The sequence below is a fragment of the Numida meleagris genome, chromosome 13 (assembly GCF_002078875.1).
Source record: "Numida meleagris isolate 19003 breed g44 Domestic line chromosome 13, NumMel1.0, whole genome shotgun sequence".
NCBI classification, from domain to species: Eukaryota; Metazoa; Chordata; class Aves; order Galliformes; family Numididae; genus Numida; species Numida meleagris.
In genome coordinates this window covers 13,503,849-13,516,395 of record NC_034421.1, presented here as the reverse complement: position 1 = coordinate 13,516,395, position 12,547 = coordinate 13,503,849, and the positions used below count along the sequence as shown (strand labels likewise).

General features: G+C 59.4%; 1 protein-coding gene across 7 annotated transcripts in view; it reads right to left on the bottom strand.

Annotated features, from left to right (window-relative positions):
* The window catches only part of RAB11FIP3 (RAB11 family interacting protein 3), a 44,483-nt gene that overhangs the window by 18,557 nt on the left and 13,379 nt on the right, over nucleotides 1-12,547 (bottom strand). For 4 of the 7 annotated variants that reach the window (XM_021411387.1, XM_021411380.1, XM_021411383.1 and 1 more), the window contains exons 3-4: nucleotides 8,313-8,404; nucleotides 78-265 (exon numbers count right to left, since the gene is read on the bottom strand). In XM_021411387.1, coding sequence (XP_021267062.1) covers nucleotides 78-265; nucleotides 8,313-8,404 — 280 coding nt within the window. Of the gene's footprint in view, nucleotides 1-77; nucleotides 266-3,491; nucleotides 3,852-4,568; nucleotides 4,715-8,312; nucleotides 8,405-8,655; nucleotides 8,909-12,547 lie in introns of those variants that run through there. The other 3 variants (XM_021411384.1, XM_021411386.1, XM_021411385.1) reach the window with 3 other exon arrangements.

Sequence of the window (12,547 nt, the reverse complement as noted above, 5' to 3'; positions counted from 1 at the left end):
CCACTCGGTTCAATCCTCAGCTGCATCTCCCCAGGTCCTCACCCACCCCCCCCTCCTCCACCCCCCGCCCCACTGACCCGTGCTCCTGCTCCTCGATGGCATCCGTGAACTCCGAGTGCACGGTGGAGTCGATGGCGCTGTCGGTCTCCACCTCGTCGTGCATCTCGTGGTGCACCAGCGTGCTGGTGTCCTCATCCGTGAAGGTTTCGCACTCACTGTACGTGCTCTCCGAGCCCATGTACGCGCTGTCGGTCACCTCATTTGCCTGTGGCAGGACACGAGAGGAAAAAAAGCCACTTGGTAAGATGCTAGAGCCACGCGGTTTCGTTGTGGAGCAGGGCAAAGTCTCCCCAGGGCAGCCCATCACCTATACCCAGGGCAGCCCATTACCCATATGCAGCAGCTGCCATCGCTGTTTCTTTCACCCACCCCATTTTTAAGAGGACATTGAACTGATCTGAACTCCCTAGCACCGCGCAAAGCCACCAGGCAGCCCCCACAGCACTTCTTTGCACCGCAGCAACGCGAGGGCGCATTCCATCCCTCCACAGAAAAATGAATTCCTTTGCAAACCTCTACGTCGGCCCCTGGACTGCAAGGGCAGCACCACTGCCCTGCTTCTTCAGGACACACTTGGGCTGTTTCTGGGGGGCAGGTCAGTTCCCCGAACACGGGAGGTGCTGCATCCAGACGATTGGGAGCACCCAGATGTTTGGGAGCACGAGAGGCAACACGCTCCTGCAGCACAAGCTCTCCTTAGGGAGCCCGTTTCCCGGCTTTTCAGGAATTTCCCCAGCTGGTTTCAGGACCAATCCGCTATTTGTGTCTCTGGGGTTTTGGGCACGAGGGATCTGGCCATGCTGGTGCAGAGCTGCAGCCGTGCGCTGCCACCCGGTGTCCTAGAGCTGCAGGACGCGTGGCACAGGGAGGCACACGGGCTGAAAGCCACCGAGCCACCCGAGGTCTGCGTGGGCCCTCCTGCAACGGGGCAATGCAGCAGCATTCCCCGAGGCCGAAGCAAGCTCCTCTTCCTCTGCCATGTAGCACACACGCAGAAGCTTTTGGGGCTGCTTGCAAGCACGTGCATGAACACGGTGCATCTCAAAGCCCTGCGTGACGGAGCTGGCAGCTGGAAGGAGCACACGGGCGCTGTGCTGGGCGAACAAACCCCGCGCAGCAGCCGCATGGGGACAAGCCCTGCCCAGCCCCGCAGCGTCAGCAGGAGGTGGCAGCACAGACAGACTATAGGCAGCCCCCAGACAGCGCCCTGAAGGTAAACATGACGTCAACCCATGCAGAACCCGAGTCCAAAGTCACCGCGAGCAGAAGACGGGGCCGTCCCCGCCAGCTCCAGCAGAGTGGCATCCCCAGCAGGGGTACATCACACCAGCAGCCATCTGCAGGAGAGGCCAGGCTTTGGCACAGGGACACAGGTATGATGTGGCACTGCTCTGGGGAAGAAAACCCATCTCCAGCCCTCGGTGCTGGGCCGGGCGCTGCGATGCTCTGTGCAGGATGCGACCCAGCGGTGGCAGGGAGCACTCGGTGCCTGCATGCCCACCCGCTGCCCAAAGCGCGCTGCTTGCTGCCTGCAGGGGGGGGGAAGATACTGGAACTGGAAATAACTTTGCTTGCGGCCTCCAAAGTCAAGGCTGCTGTTTGGAAAAAGCAACCCAAAGAGCAGAGGACGCGCACAGCCCCGGATCCCAGCTGCTCCCATAGCCACGGTGCCCAGCGCAGCAGCACCACGGCAGCGTGCTGCACCTCGGCTCCTCCCTTCTGATCCTTCTTCTCTTTAGCCTTATTAAAATCAAACCCGCATAGTCAATGAGTTACGGGCCAGGTGAAACCTGAAACAAAGTTCTCCTCCTGAGCACGAGCGTGGAGAACTTTGCTTTACAATGCATCACGCATGAAAGAACCAAACCTCAAGCAGAGATGCCAGCAGGAGATAGGGGAGCAGGGAGGCCGAGGCACGGCCTGGCAGAACGCACAATAAAGCAAAGCAAAGCAAAACCAAACCCCTGTGCCCTGGGCAAAGGTGCAGCCGCAGATCTCAGAAAGCTCTTTTATGGCTGCAGAACAGCTGATCTGTGTGCTGACCCTGTAAATCCCACTGCCACCCCTCTCCTCCAGCCAAGCTCGCCTTGCTCCGAGCAGGCAGAAAGTAAGAGCTTTTTTTTGTTGGTTTTCCAGGCAATGCTGCAAATATTGCACCTATTCCAGGCGTTTAATGGCACTTTTGGCTGCAGAAGTGTTGTCAAAACCGCGCTGATTCAAAAAGCCCCTTTGTAAGGGGAGAGGAGCCTGGGGTGCTGGGAGCCACCTGCACGGTGCGAGCAGGGATGAGCCATGCACCATAAACCACATCACCACCACGACACGCCTGGGCTGGGCAGCACGGCAGGGCTGGGAGGGATGAGACATCACAGATGACATGATGCCCTTACACCAGAGCCTCTCCTAAAATCCCAAATTCCTTTGCTTGCTGTACGGGGTAGATGACAAAAGCACATGTGGAGCTTTAATCCGGGAGCAGCACGTGCTCGGGTGCTTCCAAGTCACTGGGAAAAGGCACAAGGGGCTCCGGGAAGCGTTTGCTTCGCTGCTTTGATCGGGGTTGGGCAGAAGCCTTCACCCAAAGCACAAGGGGAGCACGGGTGTGGGAAAGCTGTGTCTCAGCAGTGCCATCAGTGGGGCCGGTCCCAGTGCTGCTGGCCTTGGACATGGTGACAGGGACTCAGGGGGAGAGGAAAAGGAAAAACAGCGCTGCTTTCCCAACCAGTTTATCTGTGATTAAGGGCAGCTCTGACTGTGCTTCGGATGCGGGGGGGGGGAAGGGACCGGCGGAGCAGCGCAGCCTCCAAGGACACCCAGTGCTGCCCCATCCATCCCATGGCGGTGGCTGGAGGCGCTGGGCTGGGACCGCTGCCCCGTGCAGAGCAGCAGAGCTGAGCGCAGTGGGGAGGAGAACAGCGATCCCGGCCCGGTGCTGGGGACAGGCACCTCCCCGCTCACACAGAACCTGTTTAAATTGGCTTCCACCCATGCAAAGGGGAGAGGGAAGCAAGCTGGGCTTGCAGTCCCACCCCGAAACGCCCCGCAGCAGGAGGCACGATCCCCTCCCCAGCAAACAGCCCCCCAGCAGTGCTCGCCCGTGGGATTTGCCTCTTCCTGCCCATTTGGGCAATACCCACTTTGCAGAGCACTCAGGGGGTCCTCACCCGGCTCAGCTCGAAGCCAAGCCCCCGCCCGGCCCCAGTGCCAGCCCGACACAAGCACCAGAGCGAAGCAGGGCTGACCCACCCCAAAAACAGAACACCCATCAGCAAAACCAGCCCACCCACGCCACGGGGCAGAACCCCCCAGCCTGGAGCACCCGTATCTGCCGTCCTACCCAGCCCAGCTCCCGGAGCCGGGGACAGACCGAGCCGCCGTGCGCCCACCCCGCTGCCCCAGCTCCCTCCTTCGTGCCAGAGCCCAGCGCTCACCTGCAGGTACATCCCGGCCGGCCGGACCCGGCTCCTCCTGGCAGGGAGGAGGGAAGCAGGTCGGGAACAGAGAGCCTTTTGTTGCTGACCTCCAGCCCCGATAACGGCGGGTGAGCTCAGCTCGCTCCCCGCGCTGCGACCGCCAAAATAAAAGCGACCCGCGCTCCGGCCAGCCCCGCACCAGCTGCGCACGCCGCTCTCTGTGTAAACCTATCGCTGATTGGGAAGGTTATTTCCCAGGAGGATCGGCCTGCCTAGAGAGGCTCCCGGGACTTAGCTCCCTCTGGGTGTTCCTGGCGGCTAGTTAAACGTTAAATGTCGGTCTCTTTCCTTCTAGCGACCAACAGGGAAGCGAACAAAGCTTGTCTTGCTCACCGGGCAGGGACCGGAGGCGGTGACTCCAAGACGGGCGCTGACATCACCCCCCAGCAGGGGCTGTGCCCAGGGGGACACACCGTGCGGGACCCCCCGTCCCCATGGCACGGGGACCACGTCCCCAGCGCCCCACGCAGAGGTTCTGCCTCTGCCCCCAGCTCCGAGGAACTGACCCGAACTCTGCTCTCATTGGGAAGGCGGCCCCCAGCGCCCGACCCAGCCCTCCCACCCCGCACCCCCTCCTGCACGGTGCACAGAAGGTTTCCTCCCATCCTCTCTATGGAGCAGAACCTTTGCCCTCCCCCGGCCATGCCTGCCGAGCGTGCACTTTCCCTTCCATTCCCTTCTGTTCCCTTCACGACCCGCGTTTCCCCATTTGCTCGGGGTTGCTGCATCCTTCCTGGAGCCCAGGGGAAGCTCCTTGCTTGATAACCGCTGACCTCCCGTGCTCCGTGCACAAGCAGCAAGGAGTTCTTGCTTAAGGAGCACAGCAGCACAGGGATGGTTTAACCCATGCTCTCCTCCCGGCTCTGCTGGAAGCTCCCCGAGGTCCTGCAGCACAAACAGGAGCCAGGGGAGCAGCCCTGCTGCTCCCCTGGCTCCTGTTTGAGCTGCAGGACCTAGCAGAGCCCTGGCTCACATACACCCACCCACAGCACCGCAACGAGGAACCACCACCGCCTTCACTTTCCGAGCTCTTACCCAGGCTTTGTGACCCCACGCTGCTCGTCCTCCGTGCTGCAGCCCAGCTCCTCCTGCTCGGTGCTACAGCCGCGCTCGCAGAGGGAGATAAAGCTGCAAGGTCCTCGCTTCCCCAACTCCTTCCACCTTATCATGCCCAAAGCAAACACTCCCACTGGGATCTCGTCCGACCGCGGCAGTTTCTCACCGTACGCCTCAATTTGGTACAACGCAGACATTTCCTTGCTATTTTCAGGGCTCCATGCGCCCCCCAGGCCCAGGAGGAGGCAGTGGGTCTGCAGCAGGCTGTGCAGCCACCCCACGTGCACCAGGAGGGGCAGCGGCCGACGCGCTGGGGATTCATCCCTGCACACTGGGTGGTGGTGCAGCACGCCATCAGCTGCAGCTCCTCCATCCCCACCTCGTGGTTTGGCTTGTGTCCCCCTCGCAGCCATTCCGGGCTGCTGGAGAAACTCAGCAACGTGGATTTCAGCTGCCTCACTGCTTTCTCTGCCCTTCAGGAAGCATGAAACTCAGTTACTCCGTGCAAAAAGAAATTCCAGCTTCAACAGATGCAACAGTTTTCAGTGACGGCAGGCTGTGCCATGCCTCCGGCCACACAGGCTGGGGACAGCTGGGGTAACCCCTCCCCAAAACCACCCGTGGGATCTCACCATGGGCAGCTCTCCTGCCCAGATCCGCTCCCTCTGTGCCATCCGAGCCGCTCCTGCACCTGATGCATCCTCCCTCTCTGCTGCTGAGCTGCCCCAGCGACCGCCCAGCAGATGGCAACAGCCCTGCATGCACCGTGCACACCCTGCGCCTCGCTCCACCCCGCAGCACGGCCCCGCTCCCCCTCCACACCCCTCACCTTCTGCCATTTCAGCTGCCCTGTCCTGCACATCCCGAGAAGGTCCTCCCTACATTCCCATGGCTGAAATTGGCATTGGTGCTATTTGCCATGCTCCTGGCCAGCTTTTCTGGAGCACAGCTATGCACCGACGCTGCCTCTCCTCCAGCCCACCGAGGTTTACACATCTCCAAGCCCAATCCCGAAGGAGCTGCGGCCACACACCCCATTTTTGTGGTTCGCTTTCATTTTGGGAGAGTCCTTCTATTCATGTAGGACTGGAGGAGTGTCAGCCTGCTTGATCTGCTCCGCTCTGCTCCACGGGCTCAGCCACCCCAGGACGCAGGCAGAGAGCTCCTGCCCTCGGGCAAGGCACGGCAGGGATCCAGCCCCAGCTGCACCTTTCCCCCTCCAGGGCATTACAAAGGAGCCTGTGCACCTCCAAACTGAGTCTCCCACATCACTCGGTGCTGCTCAGCTCGCACAACTCCCACCTCCGCTTATTCAGCAGCAATGCTGCACCAGCACAGCCCGGGGGAACAACGCAGGTGAGGATTCAGGTGCCTGGATGGACAGACTCCAAGCTCCCTCCAGGCTGCTGGGACGAACAACACTGGCAGGGCAGCCATGTGGTGGTTATCATGAGGTGGCATTTCCTAGCAGGAACGCAGAGCTGTCCTGCAGCCATCGCAACTCCGCCACGGGCAGGGAGCAACGCATCACCCAGGGCTGCAGGACAAAAAGCTGAGCTGATGACATGGAGGGCTGAACTGGGGTCCCTGCGTGAAGCACAACGCTCAGACCTTGCCCCCATCAAGAGGCTGTTATGCCCTTACAAGGAATGCAAGCATCCCTTCTCCTAGGATGAGAGGTGATGGCCTTAAATTGCGCCGAGGAGGTTCAGGTTGGGTGTTAGGAAACGTTCAGTCTCAGGAAGAGCAGTGATGCAGGGGCACTGCTGCCAGGGAGCGGTGGGGTCACCGTGCATGGAGGCGTGCAGGAACCGTGGGGATGTGGCACTGAGGACGTGGTCAGTGGGCACGGTGAGGTTGGACTGGGGTTGGACCTGGGGGTCTGAGAGATCTTCTCCAACCTGAGTGATTCTGTGGTTCTGCAGAGCTGTAAGACACCGGTGCTGGATGGATGCTGGGGGCTCTCCTCGCTGCTCAGCTCTGTGGTGACAGCCACCAGAAGAGGGGACGGATGACTCACCAAGAAGAGCAACCTCATTAACAAGAGCGGGCATTTTCATTTAGGCTGCTTAAAGCACTCGTTTACACTTGTTTGAACAAACGTTTAGGAGAAAAGCTCTCTGTCAAGGCCTCAGCAATTGTGAGAGCCGGGCACTCCCTGTCAATGTGCACAGTTAAGGGGGAGCAGATCCAGCCCCCCAATACAATAATGCCATACAGCAGCAGCTCTCAGCTCCATGCCTGTGTCGATGGGTGCCCAGCTCAGCTCAGCACCCCAGGGTGCAGCTCAGTGCTCAGTGAGATGAGAAGAGCCCACGCCCCAAGACACCCCTTTATTTTTACGCCTGTGATGCTGAGTGGTAATTCTCCATCGTGTTCCCATTCGCCGAATCCCTATGAAATTCTTGCAGCGTTTCAAAGCACGTCTCCAAGACAACAAGGGTAACTCTTCCCCGGCACATTAAACAAAGGCACCAACAGAGCTCTATCTTTTGAAGATAAGCCTGAATTCAGTACAAGAATCCATTTCCATCTTCCTGGGAGGGAGGTTCCAGGACTCATCACCTTTCCCTTTGGGTCACCTAAGGGTTGGGGTGGCACGTCAGCCCGGTGCCGGCCGTGGGGCTCGGCAGTTCCCTGTGCCCAGCTGGGTGCACGCTGGGGGTCCCATCGGCTGTTGGGAACAAGGTGACCCAGTGACAGCTTGAGGCCATCCTAAGTGATGGGCCTGTGCTTGTCACCAGCAAGGGGAAATGAGCTGCCCAGCACCCAGTGCAACACCGGGGAACTTGAAGAATAGCTTCAGCCTTTCAGCAAGAGCGCAAAGGGCCAAGATGGCATACAGCAGACTGTACAGCAAGGACGTGCGCATTCACATGCAAATGCAACAGAGGCTGGGAGGCCCTTTTCAAGTACCTGTTTGTATGGTAAAACCATACAACCAAGAGCACCAAAAGTCAAAATCCTGAAGACAAAAGCTTGAAGAAGGAGAAGCAGGAGGCAGCTATTCAGTGCCCAGATGGGACAGCAGCACCTGCAGCACCTCCTGCTCTGGGCTGGAGAGCACAGGGCAGGAACTGGGGAAGCCAAGAAAGCAAAGCTGCAAACCCCATCGACAGCCAATGGGTCACCTAACAGCATCTCCTTTCTAGCTGGGCACACAGGACGCTATTGCAATGTGCTCCTGTGCCCAGAAATACAGCAGGGAGCGCAGGGATGGAGACCACACCTTCAGCAAAAAGAAGGAAGCATCAGTTGAGCATCAGTTGAGCATCTTCAGTCAACCCCAAGATTGAAGAGGAAACCTACATTTTGCCTTTGGTTCTACGTTCTGCTGGCCGGACGGCACCGAGGGCCCATGTCCATGCCCTGCAGCAGGCTGTAACTGCTTCAGCTCAAACCTGGGCTCACATTGTCCAACAACAGAAACCCCAGCACGGAGCCAAACCCAGCAGCAGCAGGCACCCATCCCGCACTGCCAACGTCCCATCCCAAAGAGCACCTCCATCCTTCGTCCATGGCACCACGCTCTGGCACTCCACAAGCTCAGACAACATTACACCGAGTGGATTTTTGCCCGAACACCAGCTTAAAATGCACCAAACTGGTGCAAACTCTCTGGCCCACAGATGCAAGGACCCGTTTTTATCCACCCCTGTGCCCACGGCAGCAATCTCTGCCCCGCAGCCCAACCCCCCCTGCACCACTCGCGCTCACACTTGCCTCAAACGTGACGAAGTCATCAAATTCATCGGGACAGGCCGGGGCTTCCTCCTCGGGGGTATATCCCATATCATACAGCTGGCTGTCAGGATCTGCAGAGGAAAAGAAAAAAGCGAGAGATTCACCCAAAGAAAACCCAATCCCTCGAATGAAGGCCGTTATCCGGGAGGCATGACAGCAGAAGGATGAGAACTCCCTTTTGCACACGCTGGTGCCCTCAGCTTTTGGGAAGGACCTCTGCTTCCGGGCATCCCACCTCCAGAAGGTCAGAAAGCAGCTGGGGTGCTCCTCCCACGTGGCCCCTTGCTGCTCCTATGGGGCCAACGCGTGGATTTGGCCCTACCCCGCCATGCTCTCCGCTGCTTCTCCTGCTTTCTTCCCTATCTCTGCTTCCTGCATCCTCTTATTCTTCTCCCAGAAGGCTCCGATCCTGCTGTGGGCAGGGAACGCGTTCGTTCTGTGTGTGACAGCCAACTACCATGGGAACAGCGGGGAGGGAAGGCAGGCTGCACCCAAGCTCTTGTCATGCCTGCTCCTCCCGTGACCAGGCGCAGCAGGAGCCGCCCTCGCAGGAGGACAGCGAAATGGGAGGCTTCCAAAGAGGTTGCTTTAAAAAACCCCCTTCCTCCCACCCCCAAACGCGTCTGCAGCCGAGCGGGTCAGCATTGCTCCGAGCCCTCTGACGGAGCAAGCGAGCGCAAATTCCCCGCGCTCCCTCAAGCAACAGCTCATGGCCGATCCGGCACACGACCTAGATCGCAGACTGGAAATACCAAATCAAGATCAGCTGCTGCAGTCCCAAAATAAATAGCAGGCTGGAACCCACACAGCTCGGAGCTGCGAGCGCTGCGGCACCGCGCTCACCCCGCGTCCGTAAGCGCTGCGATCCCACGGGTTTAGCAGGGACAGGCCTCCTGCAGCCCCCCCCCAACCTGCAGCCCCCCCAACCTGCAGCCCCCAAGCACCCTCCCCGGTGCCATCACCTGCAAGCACAGCTGGGGCTGCGAGAAGGCAGCGCAGGGACTGACACGAGCCCCAAACCCAGGGATGTGGCCGCAAATCAAAGCCAGGAAGGAGGCAGATTGCTTTTCCAGAAATGGGCACACGGTGACTGCTGCGCAGCGAGCGTGCCGCAGGGCTGTGGCTCCAGCAGATGAAAGATGTTCTTGTTTGCAGTTTCTGACTTCAGTCCCAGCGCTGGGCGAGGGCTGCTCCCTGCTGCTGGGGCTCCTGAGCGCGCTGCTCGGGGCTTTCTCTCGTACACTGAGCTACCTTTGCCCGGGCAGAGCACCGTGCAGCCTACGCTTGATGGTTTTCCCATTAATCATCTGCTCCCTGTGCAGACGTGAGAGCCACCTCGGTGGCAGCTCCCGCTGAGGATGGGGACAGGTGCCTGGGGAACACCTGGGGCTCTCCAAGAGGCCCTCAGCCCGCTCCCAGGAGAGCCCACAACCTGTGTCACACCGCCAGAGCACGGCGGGGACAAACAGCCACCCCTGCTGGTGACGGGGGCCAGCAGCCCCAGCAGCACCCCCAGGAGCCAGGGGTACCATGGAGCAGGCAGAGCCAGACGCAGGCTGCTCCTTTCTGCTCATCCCTCCATCGTTTTTTTCCTCCCCCTCTAACAAGAGGCACGAAAACCTCCTGATTTCCTACAGACACAGATAAAGATATTTATTCAGCTCATTCCTTCCTGAGGGGCTTGTAAAGGGAGGATTTGCAGTCAGGAGAAAGCTGCCAGCTCCCTTTGGAAGCAGAGGTAGAAAGCGTGGGCACGCAGCTTGCTGCCATCAGCTGCCTCCAGAGCAGCTCCTGCCCAAACCAGCGCTGCAGAGCCCTTTGGCACCGGGTGAGCCCGAGGCTGGCTGCTCCATCTGGCTGCCCCGTGCACCAGCAGGGCTCATTTGCACGGCAAGCTCCATCGCCGAGAGCAAGGGGACCCTTGGAGATGTCCCTTGCTGGTGGCACGCCCAGGGCACAGCGCGTGACGCTCCCGTCTCCCCCTGCTCCACTGGGAGAGCCAAAAGGAACAAAACAACAAACAACAAAGGTTGAATTTTCTGCTCAACCCATTCCCTCCCCCTCCTAAAAAGCCATATGGTGCTTTGTGTATAGGGAGAGTTGCCATGGAGAGCTTGCCTGCGAGCCTCCCGGCACAACAGGCTGCATTAAGCCACCGAATTCCCACCCAAAGGAGCCCCACATTCCCACCCAAAGGAGCCCCACATTCCCACCCAAAGGAGCCCCACATTCCCACCCAAAGGAGCCCAAACCCAAGAGCCCCTCGCTGCTGCACCAGGTGCAGGATGGCAGCGCTGGTGACACCACCACGCAGCGAGGGACGGGCGGGAGCACAAACCCCCAAAGCACTCTGCCCTCCTCCAGGCCCGTGCCACATCCCCTTCTCCACGCCTCCAGCATCACAGGCAGCCGTGCACCTCTTATGCTCAGCCCTGATTTCCTTCGGCATCCTCCTTCTCTCCGAGGGCTGACGTGTGCAGCACGCTTGGAGCTGCCTCCTTCCGACACTGGGAGGCAACGTGCTCCCCCCAGGGACTGCTGCCCATCCCCAAGGCTTCCCCTGCACTTCAGTGCTCCCCGTGCCTGTCCCGTCACATCCCCAAAGCACAAAGCTGCAAACCAGGCCCCAGCAAACCCTGCATGGAGCTTTCAGCCCAACAGCCTCCTGCAAAGAGGCTACACCCTACACGTGGCACCTTCCTCCCAAATTCATGGCGCTGATTTATTTGGCTGGAATACATGAGCAGGGTACCAGGCACCTAGATAAAAGCTTTACTTCAATTACTGTGGCAAGACAGCTTCACCAAGACAGCACTGCTGATGCAGAACGTACAGAAAGGTATTGCTGCAACCAACAAGACCGAGCATAGTTATTATATCACCCAGTGATGCTAAGGTGAAACTGGGGGGGGGGAGGCAATTTAATCAAGGATGGGGCCTCTGCAGCATCCCACTGACACCTCTTCCTACCCTTGAAGTTTCCCATTGCCCAGCATGGGACCATTCTAACCCCAGCCAAGATCACCTCCCAGGCTGATTGCACCGAGCACGGCACAGCCTGGAGATGGGACCTCCTGGCCTCGTCCTGCTGCAGCTTCAGCCACAGCGCTCCCCTTTCCCCTGCACATCTCATTTTCTCCTTTCCCCACTGCTGTCCCGGGCTGTGCATGGGGCTGAGCTCTCCCTCCATCGTCTCGTTGCTCCCCAGAAGGGCTGGGAGGCGTGATGGGCTCTTCAGGAAAGGCAGCGTAGCGTAGAGCTGAAGGAAAGGAAGGCGCGGGGCGCAGAGGGTTCCTGAAATAGATTCTAAAACCTGCTTTCCAAAGCCGGAATTTCGGTGAAAAGGCACCTTGAGTGAAGAGCTGGAGTGACACACGGGTCAGAAACAGAGCCACTTTTATCGGCTCCGTATAGGAATGACCCAGAAAAACGGAGCCTTTCAGAAGTATTTAAGTCATCTGCCAACACACGCTGCTGCAAGCCACAGAGCCACAAACTCAAAGCGATCCCAACAGTATGGATGACGTGCAGCTAACAGACTGGAATTATTCAGCGTGGTAATGAAGCTGGCAAGCTGCAGGGCCGGCACGGCACAGGCTGCAGGAAGGCAGCACGAAGCCATGGCCGGATTCAGAGAGGGCAAGTGCTGCAGGGGGAGCTCCCTCCCTGGGCGTGCTGCTGGGAGACAAGGCAGGCGTTAAGCAGGACGGTGCCCAGGGGCATCCTGCACCCAGCCTGGAAGGCAGCGTGTCCCCTCCCTGGAAGCATCGTGCCCTCTGCCTGGAAGCACTCAAGGCCAGGCTGCGTGGGGCTGTGAGCAACCTGGGATAGAGGGGTGCCCCTGCCTACAGCAGGGGGTTGGAACGAGATGATCCTAAGGGTCCCTTCCAACCCAAACCATTCTGGCCCCAAGAACCCTTATCTCATGGACCAGGTGAACGCCGCTGCGGTGACAGGAGACAGGAAAGCACCACTAACACCCATCAGCTTTGGGATGGGGTTCAACCTGCAGGCCTTGGCAGCCAACAGCCTCGCTCCCTGCTGGAGAGCCACGAGGAAGAAGCTCTTCCAAAAGACTGCATGCAGCAGAGCACATCATGCAGCATAACTCAGCTTCCCAGGGTGCACCCGGTGCAGCTGCGACCTTTGGGACATCCAGGCTGGCTTCTTGTCCAGCGTTCGTGCATGTGCAGGTGGAAGCCCTGCTGGATGCT